The 21,808-nt window shown below is 41.1% G+C and overlaps 1 protein-coding gene across 1 annotated transcript in view; it reads right to left on the bottom strand.

Moving 5' to 3' along the window:
• Positions 1-21,516, bottom strand: part of KIFBP (kinesin family binding protein) — a 37,423-nt gene extending 15,907 nt beyond the window's left edge. Inside the window, exons 1-2 of the mRNA XM_032312755.1 lie at positions 20,996-21,516; positions 13,132-13,230 (exon numbers count right to left, since the gene is read on the bottom strand). Of these exons, the coding sequence (XP_032168646.1) occupies positions 13,132-13,230; positions 20,996-21,421 (525 nt within the window). The 5' untranslated portion in view covers positions 21,422-21,516. The remainder of the gene's footprint in view (positions 1-13,131; positions 13,231-20,995) is intronic.
• Between the last annotated feature and the right edge of the window lie 292 nt (positions 21,517-21,808).

Genomic DNA, 21,808 nt, shown 5'->3' with positions numbered 1-21,808 from the left:
TACATGTCATAAATGACCCTAAATCAAACCACTCTCTTCTCCGAATTAAAACACAGGTATAACTCAGTACCAAAAGTTTGATATGGGAACACCTGGGTGGCTCAGTTGGTTAAGCCGCTGCCTTTGGCTCAGGTCATGATCCCAGCATCCTGGGATCCAGTCCCACATCAGGCTCCTTGCTCGGCAGGGAGCCTGCTTCTCCCTCTGCCTCTGCCTACCACTGTGTCTATCTGTGCTCACTCTCGCTCCTCTCTCTCTCTGACAAATAAATAAATAAAATCTTAAAAAAAAAAAGTTTGATATGTTTTATGTTTCCATATTAATACTAATTTTTAATAAAATATCATAGGTGTTTGGTATCTACACATTTCTGAGGGAGGAGGGGAAGAGAGAGAGAGAGAGAGAGAGAATCTTAAGCAGACTCCATGTCAAGTACAGAGCCCAACATGGGCTCAATTTCACGAACCTGAGATCATGACCTGCGCTGAAATCAAGAGTCAGAGGCTTAACCAACCGAGCCACCCAGGCAGTCTGTATCTTAACATTTTAAATGAAGAATTCCATGTATAAGAATGTGTGCCTAAAATCATGAAAGGAGGGTGGTCCATATGGATAGCTGTTTCTGTGATTTGTCCCACATAAGTGACCACCTAGACCTGCATATACACAGGCAGGTTAATGTTTTTGAGACTCATGCTGTGTGGATAACCTTGAGAGCCTGGTTGATTGAAATATATTATCTGACCTCCAGATCAGAATTGGTCCTTCTGTTCTGTTTTGTTCTATAAATCTTGTCTCACATCCCCTCCTGCTCCAGGCTGGGCTGGCTCCCTGGAATAGAACCCGGGAGGGGAGGCAGACATACAGAGCCCCAGCTCCTTGAAAATATAAAAACATGATAACACAGAAATGCAGCTCACTCCAAGCTGCATGTAAGCAAACAATGTTTAACTTTAAAACCCATCATTTACTCTATAAATATGGCCCTTACGGGGACAGTCAGTTCAAAGTCTCACCTAAGGGGAGGACACTCCACCCAGGCCTCTCCATCGGGACCCCACCTGGCTGTTTCCCCCAGGCTTCCCCAGCTAAGGAGGTTGGATGTTCTAAGCACCCAGTGTAATGTAATCTTCCTTTATTCTCACTTATTGCCTATTACCCTCATCTATGTTGAGATTCCTTTCCTCTTCTGTTTCTATTAGGTTTTTATAGTAATTAATAAAGCTTTCTTTATTTTTCAAAACCTAAACATGCCTGTTGTGAATCTTTTGTTCAGAACAGAGAGTAACATCTCCTTTGGCTTTGTGGTGCTCTGCTCCTCTTAGTTCATTAGGAGGAAAGTTAAAACACCAAGAAGAAGCACCATGACTTTTAAAATGTACAATCCAGGGACGCCTGGGTGGCTCAGACGGCTGAGGGTTTGCCTTAGCTCAGGTCGTGATCCCAGGCTCCTGGGATGGAGTCCCACATCAGGCTCCTTGCTCAGCAGGGCCTGCTTCTTCCTCTGCCTGCTGCTCCCCCTGCCTCTGTACTTTCTCTCTAACAAAATAAATAAAACCTTTTTTTTTTTTTTTAAATGTATATTCTAAAATTCCTTGCCAGGGAGCGGGGGTGGCAGAGAGGGAGGGTGCCTGAGTGGCTCAGTCAGTTAAGTGTCTGCCTTTGACTCAGGTCATGATCTCAGGGTTCTGGGATGGAGCCCTGTGTTGGGCTCCCTGCTCAGGGGAAGTGTGCTTCATCCTCTCCCTCTGCCCCTCCCACCCCACCCCACCCCGTCTCCTGTTCTCTATCTCAAATAAATAATTTTTATTAAAAAATTCCTTAAGGGGCGCCTGGGTGGCTCAGTGGGTTAAGCCTCTGCCTTCAGCTCAGGTCATGATCTCAGGGTCCTGGGATCAAGTACTGCATCGGGCTCTCTGCTCAGCAAGGAGCCTGCTTCTCCCTCTCTCTCTCTCTGACTCTCTGCCTGCCTTTCTGCCTACTTGTGATCTCTCTGTGTCAAAAAAAAAAAAAATATTAAAAAAAAATTCCTTGGGGGTATAATTAACATGCTGATTTGCTCCAATCTTTATCCTCTAGGGGTAGCTTGTTATTTTTAGGGAACATATTTTATTCCTTCCTATTTGATTCCTTAGCATTCTGCACAGTATCTGTCACATAATAAAAACAATCCATGTCTAGTGAATTAAACCGATGAAGCAAACAGAAATGTTCCATCTGTGCATTCTGCTCACAGCACATTCCTTTTACTTGTTATCGTTTTGGTATAGATATAGAAGTCCTCTCTATACTACACAGTTTGGGTGTTTTTTTTTTTTTTAAGATTTTATTTAGTTATTTGTCAGAGAGAGAGAGAGCACAAGCATGGGAGAGTGGCAGGCAGAGGGAGAAGCAGACTCCCAATGAGCAAGTAGCATGATGTGGGACTTGATACCATGACTCTGGATCATGGCCTGAGCTGAAGGCAGATGCTTAACTGACTGAGTCATCCACGCATCCCCTTCTTTTCTTTTCTTTTTTTTTTTTTTTAGCATTTTAAAAATTTATGTATTTGAGACAGAGAGATACAAAGAGAAAGGGAGCACGAGCAGGGGGAGAGACAAATGGAGAGGGAGAAGAAGACTCCCCACTGAGCAAGGAGCCAAATGCGGGGCTCGATCCCAGGACCCAGAGATCTGACCTGAGCCGAGGGCAGACACTTCACGAGAGCCACCCAGGTGCCCGTACCCTACACAGTTCTTCTTCTTTTTTTTTTTTAATTTTTTATTTGACAGAGATAACAAGTAGGCAGAGAGGCAGTTGGGAGGGGGGGGAAGCAGGCTCCCCGCTGAGCAGAGAGCCTGATGTGGGCCTCCATCCCAGGACCCTGAGATCATGACCTGAGCTGAAGGCAGAGGCTTTAACCCACTGAGCAACTCAGGCACCCCACACTACACAGTTCTTAAAGGAGCACCTCAAACTTGTATTTTAGACTAAGTCCAACTACTGAGACAATGGAGTACAGTGGTTAAAAGTATGGATTCTGGAATCAGATCATGTGGGTCAGAACCCCAAGCTTCACCAATTACTAGTGTGTGGCCTTGGGTGAGTCACAATCTAGTGTGCTTCTTTTTCCTCATCTATATAATAGGAATAATAAAAGTTATCTACCTTATGAGTTGTCATGAGGATTAAGTGAGTTAAAATTGGTAAATCATTTATAATAGTGCCTGAAGGTACTGTAAGTGTTATAAATGTTTGTTAAATAAGTAAAATATGAACAGTGGGAAAATAACAAATAAAAAGCTTCTAGACAACAAAGGAACCCAACAACAAAATGAAAAGGCAACCTACCAAATAGGAGAAAGTTTCTGCAAATCCTGTATTGAGAAGGGGTTAATATTCAAAATATATAAAGAATTCATGAAACTCAGTACCAAAAAAACCCAAACAACCCAATTCAAAAACAGGCAGAGAACCTAAACAGACATTATTCAAAGGAAGACATTCAGATGGCCAACAAATACAAGAGAAGATGCTCAGCATCACCAATCATCAGGGAGATGCAAATGGAAACTATAATGAGAAACGACCTCACACCTGTCAGAATGGCTATTACCAAAAAAGACAAGAAATAACAAGTGTTGGCAAAGTTAGAGAAAAGGGAACCCCTGTGCACTGCTGGTAGAAATGGAAATTAGGCAGCCTCTATGGAAAACAGTATGGAGATTTCTCAAAAAATTAAAAATAAAACTACCATAAGACTAGCAATTCCACTTCTGGGTATTTAGCCAAAGGAAAAAAAACACTAACTCGAAAAGATAAAAGCACCCCCATGTTCACTGGAGAACTATTTACAACAGCCAAGACATGGAAACAACCTAGGTGTCCATCAGGGGATAAACAGATAAAAAAAATACGCACACACACAGGAAATTACTTAGCCATTAAAAAAAAAAGGAAATCCTGCCACTTGTAATATGGATGGACTTTGAGGACATTATGGTAAATGAGGTAAGTCAGAGAAAGACAAATACCATATGGGATCACTTATATGTGGAATTGTAAAAAGAAAAAAAAAAAGCAAAAACGCACAAGAAAAAAGAATGCCTAGAAGCAGAGAGCAAACTAGTTGTTTCCAGAGGTGGAGATAGTGGAGAAAAGGCTGAAGGTGGTCAAGAGACAAAAACTTCACGTTACAAAACAAATAAATCCTGGGGATGTACTATATAGCATGGTGCCTTCAGTTACTACTATTGTACTGTAAATCTGAATTTTGCTAAAAGAATAGATCTTAAAAGATCTCACCACAAGAAAAAAAACCGTAAATATATGTGGTGACAGACATTAACTAGACTCGTGATGACCACTTCACAATATATACATATATTGAAACATTACATGGTACATCCTATACTAACATAATGTAATATTTCAATATCTCAGTTTAAAATAAAAATTTAATATAAATGAGCAGACAAATCAGCCAAAAAACACAAACTTAAATAAATATACGTAAAAAGGCATGAAGTAAATGCTTTCAAAAGAAAAGATAAAAATAGAATATAAACACTTAAAAATAATCAAAGAAAGTCAAGTTAAAACGAGACCATTTCGCCTACAATAACAGTACAGATTTTTTTAAAAGCTATGAAAGGTAAGTTCTGAAGGAGATGAGAACTCTCATATACTAGTGAAATAAGAGTACATTGCTAGTGGGGCGCCTGGGTGGCTCAGTGGGTTAAAGCCTCTGCCTTGGGCTCAGGTCATGATCTCAGGATCCTGAGATTGAGCCCGAGCCCCCATGTCAGGCCCTCTGCTCAGCAGGGAGCCTGCTTCCCTTCCTCTCTCTCTCTGCCTGCCTCTCTGCCTACTTGTGATCTCTGTCAGATAAATAAAATCTTAAAAAAAAAAAAAAAAAAGAGAGTACATTGCTAGTGTTTTTATGAAAAGCAATTTTATAACATGTCAAATGCTTTAAAATGGCCATTCTCCAAATAGTGAATGGTACAACTTATACGTAGCATCTTAAATTTAAAAAACAAAAAAACTTAACTCCTAAAAATAGAGTAGAACAGTAAGTGCCAGGGACTGGGAGAGGGCGAAATGAGAAGAAGCTGGGCAACAGGCGCAACTTCCAGTTAAAAGATGAGTAAGTTCTGAAGATCTAATAAGCAGCACAGTGACTATAGTTAACAATACTTTACTATATACTTGAAAGTTGCTTAGAAAGTAAATTGTACATGTTCTCATCACTCCCGTCCAAAAAAGATAATTATGTAAGGTGATGGAGATATTAACTACTCCTACTGTGGTAATCAACTGCAATATATCCACCCATCAAATTATCACATTGCACACCCTAAATGTATACAATGTTATATGTTAATTATATCAATAAAGCTGGGGGGCACCTGGCTGGCTCAGTAGGTAGAGCACACAACTCTCGATCTTGGAGTTGTGAGTCCGAGCCCCATCCTAAATGTAGAGACTACTTAAAAAATAAAATCTTAAAAAATAAGGGGGCACCTGGGTGGCTCAGTGGGTTAAAGCCTCTGCCTTGGGCTCAGTTCATGATCCCAGGGTCCTGGGATGGAGGCCCACATCAGGCTCTCTGCTCCCTTTCTGCCTACTTATGATCTCTTCTGTCAAATAAATAAAATAAAAATCTTTTAAAAACATAAAAAGCTGAGAAAATTTAAATAAGTTAAATATACCTCTGTCTTATTTTTTTGACTTTTTTTTTTAAAGTAATCTCTACATCCAAAGTGGGATTCAACTCATAACCCCAAGATCAAAAGTCACATGCCCCACCAAATGAGGTAGGTTCCCCAATATTTGGTCTCTTAACCTCACACAAAACCTACTAATGAATATACTCTTTGTAAAAATAAAATATATTTTCTTTATTACTTATTCTATATCTGAACAATTTTATGGAGAAAAAGAATCCTTTTATCTTAATACAATAATTATTCAACAATATTACCTTGGAAGGCAGCATGGTACATGAGAAAGAACAAGAGTTTACGGTCTGACAAACCATTTAAATCCTGACTCTGCCATACAGTCTATGTTAACCTCACTGAATCACACACTCACTACCTGTAAATGGGAGTAACAGTACTTCCTCCATAAAACAAGAACAACCACAAAACAGTACCTCCTTCAGAGTTGTTGTGAGAATAAAATACAGTGTGCTTAAGCACACAATAAACATTAGTGTTTTTTAGTTACAACTTTTTTTTTCCCTAAGATTTTATTTATTTGTCAGCAAAAGAGAGCACAAGCAGAGAAAATGGCAGGCAGAGCAGGCAGGGGGAGAAGCAAGCTCCCCACTGAGCAAAGAACCTGATTCGGGACTTGATCCCAGAACCCTGAGATCATGACCTGGGCTGGCAGCTGCCCAACTGATCGAGCAACCTAGGCGTCTCTACAACTTCCAAAACTAAAATGATCATTTTTATTACTTATAACATCTAGCCCAACCTTACAGGGAAGATGAAAAGTATAATCAAGGTGCATGCATGTATTGTATACATTTTCCATGTATTCAAGATGCAGAGTTTATCATTTTAACAGTTGTATCATATTCTCTTTTATTAGTGTTCCATCGTTTACTTAACTGTTATGTGACTATTTCATAGAGCATGTTTCTGGAGACTCTGCATTAACTACTCTATTATCTGATCCCTACAACATTTCTGTATTGTTAAGATAGGAAAGTTATCTCCATCTTAGAGATGAGGAACAGGTGGCACAGAAAGTCTGAGTTCCTCCAGGTCAGTCAGTTACAACCACAAACCAAACTAGAATCCCCACTCTCCTACCTTCAAACCCAGTGATCTTCCCCTGCTATGTTTAGATCTCTCCTTTACCTAGAACTCTTTCTAAATCTACAGATTTTTTAAATGACATTCTAATGTCTGCCACTGTTAGCTCAATAATTTATGAAATATTTAAAAATATTTTTATTCCGAATGACTATTGATACTAAGTAAGTACAAAATCATATAAGCAATTAAATTCTCCAACAAACTACTACTGTATATATATTTAAACTGAAACGCTCTGTTAAATTCATTCAAGCATTCACACAGTAGTAACATTCTGTTTTTGGTTGATATGGATGGACAAAGTGGAATATCACTCCTTATTTCAAGAAATAGGTACTGTTGGGAGCCTGGGTGGCTCAGTTTGTTGAGCAACTGCCTTCGGCTCAGGTCATAATCCTGGACTTCCAGGATGGAGTCCTGCATCAGGCTCCCAGCTCCTTGGGGAGTCTGCTTCTCCCTCTGACCTTCTCCTCTCTCATGCTCTCTTTCACTCATTCTCCCTCAAATAAATAAATAAAATCTTTAAAAAAAAAAGAAATAGGTACTGTTCTAGATGCTGTGGAGACAGCAGTGAATACAATAAAAAAAAATCCTTGTCATCAGTCAGCTTACATTTTAGTACTGAAGATGGGTGATAAGTAAGATAAATCACTAAAATGGCCAATGGGTTAGACAATGTACATGTGAAGCAGGAAATAAAGCAGGAAAGGAGGACAGGAAGCATCAGAGGGTGGTCTGTAGTATTAGACGGAGTGGCCAGTGAGTGCTCACTGGATGGGAGACATCTGAGTCACAAGCGGGAGGGAATGAAGGAGTGAGCCAGGTCAGTGGCTAGGGGAAGAGCAGTCTCAACAGCGGGAACAGTTAAGGGCAAAGACCCTGAGTCAGGAGCTTGTCTTGTATGTTTCCGGAGCAGCAAGAAGGTCAATGCAGCTACAGCACAATGAGACAGGAGAGAATAGCAGAAGATAAAATTAGAAAAGAGGCACCTCAGTCATGCAGTCAGTTGAGCATCCAACTCCTGGTTTCCCCTCAGGTCACGATCTCAGAGTTGTGAGATTGAGCCCTGGGTCGGACTCTGTGCTCAACACTGAGTCTACTTAAGATTCTTACTGCCTCTCCCTCTGCCCCTCCCCACCTCAAATAAATAAAGAAGTCTTAAAAAAAATTACGGAAATAAGGATAGCCAAATAAGATACTGAACTTGTAGTCTTTATAAGGTCTTTGAGGTCTACTCTGAGTGCAGAGCCCCAGGGAAGCAGTGGCGTGACGTGATCTGCCTTTGAACAGGCTGTGAACAGGCCGAAGGAGGCATGAGAGCCGGAAGGCCAGCTCGGAGACTATAGCACTAACCTCAGCAAGAGGGGGCGGCAGCCTGCACCAGGGGATAGCAGTGATCTGATTCTAGATATAAAGGTGAAGCCAACTCTAAGTAAGATACAGTGTGAGAAGCGGAGTCTCCAAGGCTTTAGGCCTCAGCAACTGAAGAAAGAAGTTGGTGTTTACTGTAAGGGAGGTGGGGAGAGGAAGGTTATTAGAAGCTCAGTGTTAGACAGTGGTTTTAGAGACACCTACTCCTTAAAAAGTGCAAATATCACATTAGCAGTGGGACAGACAGGTCTGGAATTTGAGAGCTACAGACCGGAGATATAGCTGGGAGCCATCACGAAGAGATGTTATTTAGAACAAGAGAATGAATGCAGATGGAAAAAGGAGATGCCCAGAGACCACTCTGTTCAGAGGCTAGGGAACCACAGAAGGCGCACCACAGAGAAGTGGGAGGTGGAAGCTAAGTTAAAGAAGTGTTTTTGGAAGAAAGACTAACAACTTGCCAAATGCTAAAGAGAAGTCAAGTAAAATGAGGACTAAAAACTTACCAGTGATTTTAGCAACATATAAAACACTGGTGAACTTAGTAAGACATTGATTTTTTTCTTTTTCTTTTTTAAGATTTTTTTTCAGAAAACACACATTTATTTCTAGTTCCTAGGAGGTTAAAAAAAAATCAGATACCAATGCTTTATGCTCACTCAGGGCCAGCTTATAAATACTCCAAATTTGCATTGGTGAAAAGAAACTAGCAAAATCCACTTCTTGCCACTCAACTTGTCAGATGGTGAAGACCAAAACAGAATGTTCCATCAGTTTTAACTTTTTTTCCAAAGATTTTAGTTATTTATTTGAGAGAACAAGAACGAGCCTGCGCACATGGTGGGGGAGGGAGGGACAAAGAGAGAAGCAGACTTCCCACCTAGCAGGGAGCCCAACACGGCTGGATCCCAGGACCCTGCGATCATGACCTAAGCCAAAGGTAGATGCTTAACTGACTGAGCCACCCAGGCACCCTCAGTTTTAATTTTTAAATACTCCTGTCACATTGGAAAAATGAAATAAATACTGTACAAAGGCAAAATAGAGTAACAAAAAATACTTTACTAAGACATAAGATTACAGAAGTTTCCAGACAAGCCATACAAAATGGTCATTAGCTTTTCCTTTCTTTCTTTCTTTTTTTTTTTAAAGATTTTATTTATTTATTTGACAGAGAGAAATCACAAGTAGACGGAGAGGCAGGCAGAGAGAGAGAGGGGGAAGCAGGCTCCCCACTGAGCACAGAGCCGGATGCGGGACTCAATCCCAACCCTGAGATCATGACCTGAGCCGAAGGCAGCAGCCCAACCCACTGAGCCACCCAGGCGCCCCTCATTAGCTTTTTCTTGAAGAAAGGATCCTACACTTGACAGCAAAGTCATAATGTTTATCAGTGAGGGCTGTGATGTTTGTTTAATGTTCCCACTTTGGTTCAATCAAGCTTGCCCATCTGTAACATCTAAATAAAGTTAGACTTGGCTAGAGAGCATATTCTAAAGAACTGGTGAGCTGCTGTTATCCAAGGCAATTAGGCCACCATAAAAGGGTGAAAGGAACCCATCAAATTAGAACTACTTCTCTGCCCCCTCCAAAAAGTGAAAACACCCATTTCCCTAGAGCTAATCCTGACAATTACCTTCATCCACAGTGCTTTACACTTAGACCATGATGGGGGAAATGAAAAAAAGCAGAGAGAGCTGCATTTAAACAATTCACAACAATTCAGATGGTATTTCTATCCTCTGTTCCTGCTTTACAACAGTGAATGAGGACAAGACATAGATCTGCTAATGTGCATTTAATCACCAAAGGACTGAAGATGTCCGGGCTTTTATTCTGTAAGGTCTCTAAGACTGTGTCCATTAAGTGCAAACAAAAAAGGAAGTCTTGGCAGAAAAGGAGAAGTGATGCACGCTTAACGATCAGATCGATTTGAAGAATTACTCATGGTATACAGCCTAGTGCATGCTCTAGCTGTTTCTACGGCGAGGGCTTCACTGGTCTTCTGCTGCCCCGCTTTGTCACCATGGGTCAAACTACACTCAGTAAAACCTGGATCGGTAGCAGAACTGTGCAGATCCACAGTGCTGGGGACCAACTGTCTTTCTAAACATCTAAACATATTCTTCCCAACATGTTTTGGGAAGAATATGTTTTCCCAAATATAATGATAAGTTTTGGCCTTGAAACATAGTTTAAGGGCTACCATCAAGTATTTTTCTGGAAGGAATAGTTCAAGTTTAAAAGTCCCTCCCTCAAAAAAAATATTAAAATCAAAATTAAATAAAATAAAAAACTCCCTCCCTCAAGGGAACGACTACATGAAAATAATGCACACTGTTCTGATCTGGTTCTGCTTGGATGCCAGGAACTTCTGCCAGCAAATGCTGGGTTCACTTGATAATCCTGTGGGGCAGCCAAGCCATCATGTCTTGACTCTGGCTCTGCTTGGTTCACAAACGAGTGCTAAGATTTTGTTTTTAAGTAATCTCTTCACACAACGTGGGGCTTAAATGCACAACCCTGAGATCAAGAGTCATGTATTCTACTGGCTGAGCTGGCCAGGTGCCCCAGTAAGGCACTGCTTCTGAACTCTGCATGTAAGAAACCTCAAAATACCTGGTTATTTAAAGGAGTGCTACACATAGCCTCAGTACAGAATTAATTAAAATCCACTATAATTTTAGAAGACTGCCAACATTTAAAAGAAAGAAAAGTTAAGCTGACAATACAGAAATAGCTCTTATTCCCTCTTGCCTACACACATGGGTAATCTCCTATAAACTGCCAACTTTTAGTAAGTAAAATTTGTTAAGAAATGGATGGTGGGGCGCCTGGGTGGCTCAGTGGGTTAAAGTCTCTGCCTTTGGCGCAGGTCATGATCCCAGGATTCTGGGATCAAGCCCCATATCAGGCTCTCTGCTCAGCGGGGAGCCTGCTTCCCTTTCTCTCTCCCTGCCTGCCTCTCTGCCTACTTGTGATCTCTCCCTGTGTCAAATAAATAAATAAAATCTTTAAAAAAAAAAAATAAAAATTTAAAAATTAAAAAAAAATTAAGAAATGGATGGTAACACAGTGATCTGCCACCTTTGCAAGGTTGTGACCCTCTAAAGTACAAATTTTCGATCTAAGCTCCCTACAGCCCTAGAAAGATCTATGGCACCTCTTTTGTACTACCAAGGTGGGGTGGGAAGAAGGTGTCTAGAGGATTGGGCTGAGTGGATTCTGACCTGCTTAACCACAGTGGCTCAAACAGTTTTTTACAAACTATATTTCAAAGAGATTTCACAAGTGGAAAAAAAAAATCACTGAAAATCCTTTCTCTGAGGCAGTAGTTCCCGAAGTGTAGTACCTGGACAGGCAGCATCGACATCACCTGGCATCTTGTTAAAAAGGCAAATTCTCGGGCCCCAACCAAGACTTACTGAAAGGTCTGGGGTGAGCATTCTGTTGGTTTTTTGCTTTGTTTTTAAGATTTTATTTTATTTACTTATTTGACGGAGAGAAAGAAACAGTGAGAGAGGGAATACAAGCAGAGGGAGTGGGAGAGGGAGAAGCAGGTTTCCCACTGAGCTCAATGTGTGGATCAACCCCAGCACCCTGGGATCACGACCTGAGCGGAAGGCAGAGGCTTAATGACTGAGCCACCCAGGTGCCCTGTGAGCATTCTGGTTGTTTTTTTTTTTTTTTTTTAAGATTTTATTTATTTATTTGACAAAGAGAGACACAGCAAGAGAAGGAACACAAGCAGAGGGAGTTGGAGAGGGAGAAGCAGGCTTCCCGTTGAATAGGGAGCCCGATGCAGGACTCAATCCCAGGACCCTGGGACCAAGACCTGTTGCTTAACGACTGAGCCACCCAGGAGCCCTGAGCATTCTGTTTTAACAAGCTCCCCAGAGCCCTCCAGACTGATAATGCTGAAATATGAGAACCATACCTCAAAGACATCAGATATTTTGCTAAAGCAACTATTTGCTTTCCTGTTAGCACTGCTATTCTCATGGATCAAAACAAAATTTTTATTTTTATTTATTTTATAATAGAATTTTTATTTTAATTTTTTTATTTTTTTAAAGATTTTATTTATTTACAAGAGAAAAAGAGAGAGCTCACGCATGAGTAGGGGGGAGAGAGGGAGAGAGAGAAGGAGACTCCCCAAGGAGCAGAGAGCGCGATCCAGAGCTCGATCCCGGCACCCGGGAATCATCATCTGAGCCAAAGACAGATGCTTAACCAACTGAGGCACCCAGGCGTGCTCAAAATAAAATTTTAGAATATAAATGGAAATATGCCAATATCAGTATTTTAGGATAGTATCAGAGTATTTCCTATACAATTATATTTGGACTAAGATTGCCCTTAGACCTCATCTGAGGATTATTTTTAAGAACCCTATCAGGTAAACACCTAGACAGCCCTATCGAGAGATTCCTTAGTATAACTAAAGAGTCATGTACTAACATTGTAAATGAGGAATAAGAGCCCTCATATCTTGACTATTTTTTTTAACATTTTATTTATTTTACAGAGAGAAGGAGAGTGCGCGTACATAAGTAGGGGAGGGGCAGAGGAAGGGAAGCAGGCTCCCCACTAAGCAGGGAGTCTGATGAGAGGCTCAATTCCAGGACCCTGGGATTATGACCTGAGCCCAAGGCAGATGCTTAACCAACTGAGCTACCCAGGTACTTGACTCATTTCAATAAAAATTTAAAATCTGGGATGCCTGGGTGGCGCAGTCGAATAAGCGTCTGCCTTGGGCTTGGATCATGATCCCAGGGTCCTAGGATCAAGCCCTGTATCAGGCTCCTTGTTTAGTGGTGAGCCTGCTTTTCCCTCTCCCTCTGCCCTTCCCCCTGCTTGTGCACACATGCAGTCTCTCTCTTTCTCTGTAAAATAAATAAAATCTTCAAAAAAAATTTTTAAATGTATCTGACATCCAACATACCTCTTTCATATACTGGTTATACAGTGCTTCTGATGATTCTAGGTAAGCCTGTGCAGTTTCAATTTCTTCTCTTTCAGACCACAAGATGCCCAGGTTATTCTGGAAAATAAAGAAAAGAGAAATAAATGACAATATAAATCTTCCAGTGAAATTAACTTTCAGGGGCGCCTCACTGGCTCGGTTGAGTATCCAACTCTTGATTTCAGCTCCGTTCATGATCTCAGGGTCATGGGATCAAACCCTGTTTCAGACTCCAGGCCCAGCAGGGAGTCTGCTTGAGATTTCCTTTCCCTGTGCCACCCCTTAAATAAATAAATAAATCTTTTAAGCAAACATTTCGATAAACATCTACATTATTGATTTCTTTTGTAATCCTTTACATTTTCTATTATACATTTAAAATAATCTTGTTTTATAAAATATAGGCTGCAAAAAGGGGCACAGGCACAAAAATGTTTAGAAATCCTACAGTTTAAAGCTGACCAGATCATTCCTCTGGAACACAGACCTCTGGTCTTCCAGTTTCACATAATGTTTCTATCATTTTTTTTTTTTTAAAGATTTCATTTATTTATTTGACAGACAGAGATCACAAGTAGGCAGAGAGGCAGGCAGAGAGAGAGAGGAGGAAGCAGGCTCCCTGCTGAGCAGAGAGCCCGATTCGGGGCTCGATCCCAGGACCCTGAGATCATGACCTGAGCCAAAGGCAGAGGCTGAACCCTCTGAGCCACCCAGGCGCCCCTCTATCTTTTTTTTTAAGTTAAGTGATCAGTCCTCAGTAGGGACTGTAGGTCATAAGGATAATGTACAGAGATGGGACAGTTGTCTCCTTTTTAATTATGAGGGTTCTTTGCAGGACCCTGGGGAAACCCTGGGAAAATTTAAGGGGCTCTGGCCCACAACCAACTTACTGATTACTCTGCCCACCAGGCTCGAGGAATATAATCTCCCTTAATACTCATTTCCTGATCTTAGAAATGGATCCACAAGTCACCTCGTCTCACTCTCTAGTTCAATTTATTTTTCCTGACAACAGTCCCTGAGAAGCTCCACTTAGCCATGACACCAATAAGCCCAACCCGAGAATACTGTATCTAGCCTACAGAGTCTAGAGATTTCCCTAGTATCAGGAACTGGTTGGCACATTTGCTCTATTTTGATGGTATGGTGATATATTTAACCTGCTAGATCCAGGGAAGCCTGTGCTACAGAAATCAACGACTGCAGTGTACGATAAATGTTAAACCAAGGAGAGAACCCTAAAGCATGTCTAGAAATAACTAACATTTTTCTTTTGAACCATAACCTATTGAGGTCTTAAAGGAAAAGACTAGGCAACAGATCTAGAATTCATTTGATTTTTAAAAATCAATAATGTTTTGTTTTTTAGTTTTGTAACTCTTTTTACTGAGATATAACTGACACATAATGTTACTGTTTTTTTAAAATGTTCACTCCACAAAGATAACTACTGCTGACAATCTACATAAATTATGCTTAAATATAATATAAATCCTAAAATACACCAGAAACTATTATATCATTCACAGAGCATCATCACGTTCTTGTCCTCAGAAACCAGACTAGGTAGGAAAAAAATTAAATATAAAATAAAAACATCTGGGGCACCTGGGTGGCTCAGTCAGTTAAGCATCTGACTCTTGGTTTCAACTCAGGTCATGATTTCAGGGCCATGAGATCAAGCCCTGCATCAGGCTCCATGCTCAGCACAGAGTCTGCTTCAGATTCTCTATAATAAATAATTTTTTTTTTTAATTCATTTGACAGACAGAGATCACAAGTAGGCAGAGAGGCAGGCAGAGAAAGAGGGGAAGGAAGCTCCCTGCTGAGCAGAGAGCCCAATGCGGGGCTTGATCCCAGGACCCTGGGATCATGACCTGAGCCGAAGGCAGAGGCTTTAACCCACTGAGCCACCCAGGCGCCCCAATAAATAAATATTTTAAAAAAGATTTTTTTTTTAATCTTTTTAAAAAGATTATTTATTTATTTAAGAGAGAGAGAACACAAGTGGAGGGGAAAGGCAGATGGAGAGGGAGAAGCAGGCTCCCCACCGAGCAGGGAGCCTGACACAGGGCTTGATCCCAAGACCCCAGGATCATGACCTGAGCCAAAGGCAGACGCTTAACCAACGAAGCTACCCAGGTGCCACAATAACTAAGTTTAAAAAAAAAAAAAATTAAAAAATAAAAAATAAAAACAGCAGGGTGTCTGGGTGGCTCAGTATGTTAAGCCTCTGACTTCAGCTCAGGTCATGATCTCAGGGTCCTGGAATCAAGCCCAGCACCGGGCTCTATGCTCAGCAGGGTGCCTGTGTCTCCCACCGCCCCCCACCGCTGCAGGCCTCTCTGCCTACTTGTGATCCCTTTCTCTCTGTCAAATAAATAAAATCTTTTGAAAAATAAAAAATAAAAACAGCTAAAAAGGTATTACTAGCAAATTCTACCAAATACATAAGAAATAATACCAACCCTGTATAACTTATTCCAGTAGAGGAAAGAAGGCTTTCCATCTCATTCTAAACCAAAGACAATAACAAGGAAATCATAGCCTAATACCCTTCATGAACACAGATATGAAAAAGATGTTAAAATTTTAGCAAGCTGAGTTCAACAATATATAGAAAAGGTAATACTTCACCCAAGTTTTTATGTGGTAAAAACACCAAGTGTATTTTACCACAGGAAAGAAAGGTTGGTTTAACACTGGAAAAATCAATCAAGGTCATTCACTGTATTAACAGACTAAAAAAGAAAAAAAAACATGAATGTCTCAAATGCAGCAATGAAATGATGATGCTGAGTGAAACAAGTCAGACCAAAATAAGAGATATACATTCCATTATACAATTCTAGAAAATTTGGAGGAGGGACTAAGAAGGGAGAGAGAAAGGGAGGGAGTAAAGGACTACAGAGGAGCACAGGAAGCCTGTAGTGGTAATTAATGGATATGGTCAATACCTTGATTGGAGTGATTGTTTCATGGGTATATAAATTCATCAAATCATGTACTTTAGACATACAGTTTATTGTATGCCAGTTATACCTCAATAAAGCTATAAAGACACACAAAAGCTACTCTTCATACATATATATCCAGGGAGTGGGGAGAATAATCTACTAATCTTTTTTATATATAATTTTTTATTTTCTTATTAACATATAATGTATTATTAGCCCGAGGGGTACAGGTCTGTGAATCGCCAGGTTTACACACTTCACAGCACTCACCATAGCACATACCTTCCCCAATGTCCATAACCCCATCACCCTCTCTCCCTGCGCTCTCCTCCCTGCCAGCAACCCTCAATAATCTACTAATTTGTTTGGAAATTTACTAAGGTGAAGCAGTTAAATTTCACTCAAGATGAAGGGAACCTGGCTCGCTCAGTGGGTAGAGCCCACAATTCTTTTTTTTTTTTTTTAAGATTTTATTTATTTACTTGACAGAGAGAGAGAGAGAGATCACAAGTAGGCAGAGAGGCAGGCAGAGAGAGAGAGGGAAGCAGGCTCCCCGCTGCAGAGAGCCCAACGCGGGACTCGATCCCAGGACCCTGAGATCATGACCTGAGCTGAAGGCAGCGGCTTAACCCACTGAGCCACCCAGGCGCCCCAAGAGCCCACAATTCTTAATCTCAGGGTTATGATCACAAGCCCCAAACTGGGTGTGGAGCCTACTTAACATATTCTTTAATTAAAAAAAAAAGATGATAATGCAAGTGTATCTTGCTGATAGCAAAAATTGGAAAGAAAACTGGAGAAAAATAGTTCCTTTTTTTTTTTTAATGAGAGAGCTCATGCTCAAGATGGGGGAATGTGGGGAGAGGGAGAGAATCTTAAGCAGGCTCCACATCCAGCACACAGCCCGATCTCATGATTCTGAGATCAAGACCTGAGCTGAAATCAACAGTCGATACTTAACTGACTCAGTAACCCTGGTGGCCCAAGGAAAAAAATCTTTCTTAAGGCCATAAACCTCTAATGTGGATCCAGTTTTGTATTTTTATAGTTTCCCAAGAAGGAAACACGAGATTGAGACAAAGCAGTCAGAATATCATAAATTCCCATGAGCTGTTACTTTCAAATTTTTTCCTACACATACACAGTCTTTTACAAAACAGAATCATTCTACCTAATTCCAAACCTGCCTTATGGTCTTCCCTCTCCCTCTTAATATTGATATTTTTGGGTAACAAATATAAATCATTATTTTTAGTGGCTGCACACTGTTATTCTAAATGGATGTTATCATTATTTATTTAACCATTTATCTACTGACTGATATTTATTTCAATGGTTTTTGAAGATATCCAAGTTGATGTACCTTTGCATACCTGTCCCAATATTATTTTAGGATATTGATATGGAATTTTAAAGTCAAAGTCTTGACTCCAGAATTCTGACACCTACGGATCTTCAGAAAAGTTCTGTGAATTTGTATTTCAAATACAAATTTTGGTAGTATCTGTCTCTCCAATAACAAGTATAAGCAAAATCTTTAATAATCTCTGCCAATCTGATACAATTTTCCTAATTCTTTTAGTTTGTTTTATTATTAGTGAGATCAACTCTCTCATCACTGGAGCACCAGGGTGACTCAGTTGGTTAACCTTCAGACTCTTGGTTTTGGCAGGGGTCACAGTCTCAGGGTTGGGAGATGAAGCCCCACGTCCTCTACACTTGGCACGGAGTCTGCTTAAAATTCTTTTTCCCTTCTTCTCCCTCCCATTCTGCCCCTCCCCTGCTTGCATGTTCTCTCTCTAAAATAAACAAATCAATACAATCTTTAAAAAAAAGTATCGGAGTGCCTGGGTGGCTCAGTGGGTTAAAGCCTCTACTTTCGGCTGAGGTCATGATCCCAGGGTCTTGGGATCAAGCCCCGAATCGGGCTCTCTGTTCAGTGGGGAGCCTGCTTCCCCCGCTCTCTGCCTGACTCTCTGCCTACTTGTGATCTCTGTCTGTCAAATAAGTAAAGAAAATCTTTTAAAAAAAAAAAAAAAAGAAAGAAAGAAACACATTAGCACAAAAAGACAAATTATTATTGCTGTATAGTTTGGGTATCTGGTCAGCTAGGTACTAGCTAATTAAATTAAATTACTATTTAATCTAATCTAATTAAATTACTATTGCTGTATAGTTTTAGTACCTGGTAAGCTAATCTCAGTGCATTTTTCTTTTTCCTATGTTCACTTTTCTTTATTCTTTCAGATACACATATTCATTCTGTCAAGCTCCAGAAAAACTATTAGGATTTCAGCAGAAACTGCATCAAACCTACAAACGAATATCAGAATATGACTGTTATGCTTAATTCTTGCCACCCAGGAAACTGTTATATCTTTCCTTTTAGGATTATCAGTTCTATTATCCCTAATATTGCTGTTGTGAAAGCAATTTCTAAAAATAGTATTTTTAACCAGTATTGCTTAGATACATGAATAGTACTGATTAAATAAACACATTTATTTATATCTTCCCACTTTATTGAACTGATCACAATTCTATTAGTTTTTCAGCTGATGCCTTTAGTTTTTAGTTATACCAGGATCACATATGCAAATAGTTACTTTTAGAAATTATTTTCTTTTTCCCAAAATAAGTAACTCTTATTGGCTTTCTATACTATTTAACAGCCAAAACTTCTTTTTTTAAGATTCATCCATTCATTTTATTTTAAAGATTTTATTTATTCATTTGAAAGGAGAATGAGCAGTAGGGAGGACAGAGGGGGTCAAGAGAGAAAGAAGCAGACTCCCTGCTAAGCAGGAAGCCTGACACCTCGGTTGGATCCCTTGACCCACCCTGAGATCATGACCTGAGCCAAAATCAAGAGTCAGTCACTTAACCAACTGAGCCATCCAGATGCCCCTGCAATGGCCAGAACTTCTAATCAAGGTTTTGTTCCTGATTTTAGTAAGAATACCTAAAATAGGGGCGTCTGGGTGGCTCAGTGGGTTAAGCCGCTGCCTTCGGCTCAGGTCGTGACCTCAGGGTCCTGGGATCAAGTCCCGCATCGGGCTCTCTGCTTCCCTCTCTCTCTCTCTGCCTGCCTCTCCGTCTACTTGTGATTTCTCTCTGTCAAATAAATAAATAAAATCTTTAAAAAACAAAATACCTAAAATAATTCACCGTTCAGAAAACGCTGGCTGCTTGAAATATTGTATTTCAAGATGTAAGATGTAAGATGTCCTATCTGTGAGACACAATTATTTTACCTATCACCAAGAAAACACTGCCAAGTGAATGATGACACAGCTATAAGATGCATCCTGATTTCAGAAATATTAAGATATGAAACAATATGCACAGTAAATACTGGACATTCTATATTACATTTAGAGAGGTTTCTAATTCTATTCTTGAGATGTTGAAATTATTAAGATTTTAGGCAACCATATGGTTAAAGAAAATTTCAAGTAACTGAGGTTTTTTTTTTTAAACTTCTTGCGTTTTTTTTTTAATATATTTTTTAATTTATTTGTCAGAGAGAGAGAGCGAGAGCAAGCACACGCAGACAGAGTGGCAGGCAGAGACAGAGAAAGAAGCAGGCTCCCCGCTGAGCAAGGAGCCCGTTGTGGAACTCGATCCCAGGACGCTGACCTGAGCCGAAGACAGCCACTTAACCAACTGAGCCACCCAGGCGTCCCAAGTAACTGAGGTTTTGTTTGAGTTCAGCATCCTATGAATTTCATTAGACTATTCATCCACTGGACAAATATTTGGAAAGGCCTAATATGCAGGAGGTACGGAGGTTATAAATAGTGTGCAAAAAGAGACATAGTTCCTGTTATTGTGTAGCTTTTAATTTTATTGGATCATGAGTTAAAAAAATGACCTATACAATTTTCTTTTTAGTTCTGAGGGGTTTTTTTGAGGCCTACTTGTCATAGGATCAATTTTGATAAATGTTCCCTGGATCACATGTATTAAAAACTGGAACTACTGGATGTAAAGGTTTGTGAGCTTATGCCAAGTTCCTGGCCCATACAAGGAGTTCATACAAATCTGTATCTTGAAGTGTTATGTTCTGGAAAGGAATGTCAGATTTATTTCTTAATAAACCAGGGGCCCTATAAATGGGAAATAATAAGCACTATAAGAATTCAAAGATACAAGTTCGAAACAAAATGATCCAAAGAGAGTCACTAAAGGTATGAAGTTTGTTTTGAGACGACTTTGAAGAATGAGCAGGAATTCCCTGGGGAGCAAACGGACACATACATATAGGGTAAAAACAGCAACTGAAGATTTGCAAACAACCTTGTTTTAAATTAAGCATGCACTCGGATCATCCTCCGTAATTTCCTCGAGACCTTAAATTTATATTTAAATTACTGTGGGTTGGGGCGCCTGGGTGGCTCAGTGGTTTAAGCCGCTGCCTTCGGCTCAGGTCATGATCTCAGGGTCCTGGGATCGGGTCCCGCGTCGGGCTCTCTGCTCAGCAGGGAGCCTGCTTCCCTCTCTCTCTCTCTGCCTGCCTCTCCATCTACTTGTAATTTCTCTCTGTCAAATAAATAAATAAAATCTTTAAAAAATAAAAATAAAAAATAAAATAAAAAATAAATTACTGTGGGTTTCTTCTTAATGAAAGGAAAGGAGTTGGACTGGTGGAGAAGAGCTGGAAAAGGTATTTACGATGTAACAGGGTGTCACGAACCCAACGCGTTGACCATGACCAAGAGAAACAGCAAGTGATGTTGTCGGAGTTGGCAAGCTGTTTCTTCCAAAGCTTCAAAAACACGGGGCCAAACTGTGCCTGATAACATCTGCCTTCGCCCTTGGCGAGAGTGGGGACCCTCTCCACCCCTCGCCTCTGGCCGACCCCCGTGGGCCGGGCTCGCTCTCACCTGCGCCTGGATGTAGAGGGAGACGCAGTCCTGCGACAGCCGGTACTTGCGCAGCAGCCTCAGGCATTTCACCAGATGCTCCTCCCCCGCCGACAGCTCCTCGGTGTCGATGTGGTTCACCCCGAGGTGGAACTCGATCACCGCCAGCCTCACTGCCCCCTGGGCGATGGGCCCCTCGGCCTCCACCACTTCGGCCGGGAGCCCCAGGGTGTGGTCCCCCGCGCCCAAGCCGTCCTCCGCCTGAGGCCGCTCATCCTCGTCCTCAGGCGCGGGGCCCAGCAGCGCCTTGACCTCTTCCAGCAGTGCTCGGGCGCCATATTTGGACTTATAGGGTTCTTTCTCCGGGTTTTTATGCAATTCCACCCGTGACAGAGCCAGCGCGGCCTGGAATTTCTCACGAATCTCGGCCCACGGAGGATTCGCCATAACGGCGTCTACAGTCTGGGCGTCCTCAATGCTTGCAATCGGGACTCCCGCCTTCGTTCTGCTTTGCGACACTTCACTTACGGCCTCGGATAGATTTCCGACACTGCAGAACCGTAACCAATGAGGTCCGCCAGAGGACCGGCACTGGGCTCGGCTGTAACCAATGGAAAGGCGTGGAAGGCGCCACAGCAACCGTTGTCGCGGAAACGAAGCTCACCTTGAGGGTGGTCCCACCACCAGCCCCACCCTCTGCGGTGATTAATTGTTCTCTTGCGGGACCCGTAGAAGTTCTTTCTGCTTAGAAGTATCGGCTTCCTTTAACCGAACACGTTAGGAACGTACCTAACTACTCCGGTTAGTTAGTTTAACCTGAATGACAGAAGCCTG

This window comes from Mustela erminea, chromosome 14 (genome assembly GCF_009829155.1).
Source record: "Mustela erminea isolate mMusErm1 chromosome 14, mMusErm1.Pri, whole genome shotgun sequence".
Classification (NCBI taxonomy): Eukaryota; Metazoa; Chordata; class Mammalia; order Carnivora; family Mustelidae; genus Mustela; species Mustela erminea.
The sequence above is the reverse complement of the archived record's forward strand: the minus strand, read 5'-3'. Positions and strand labels throughout refer to the sequence as shown.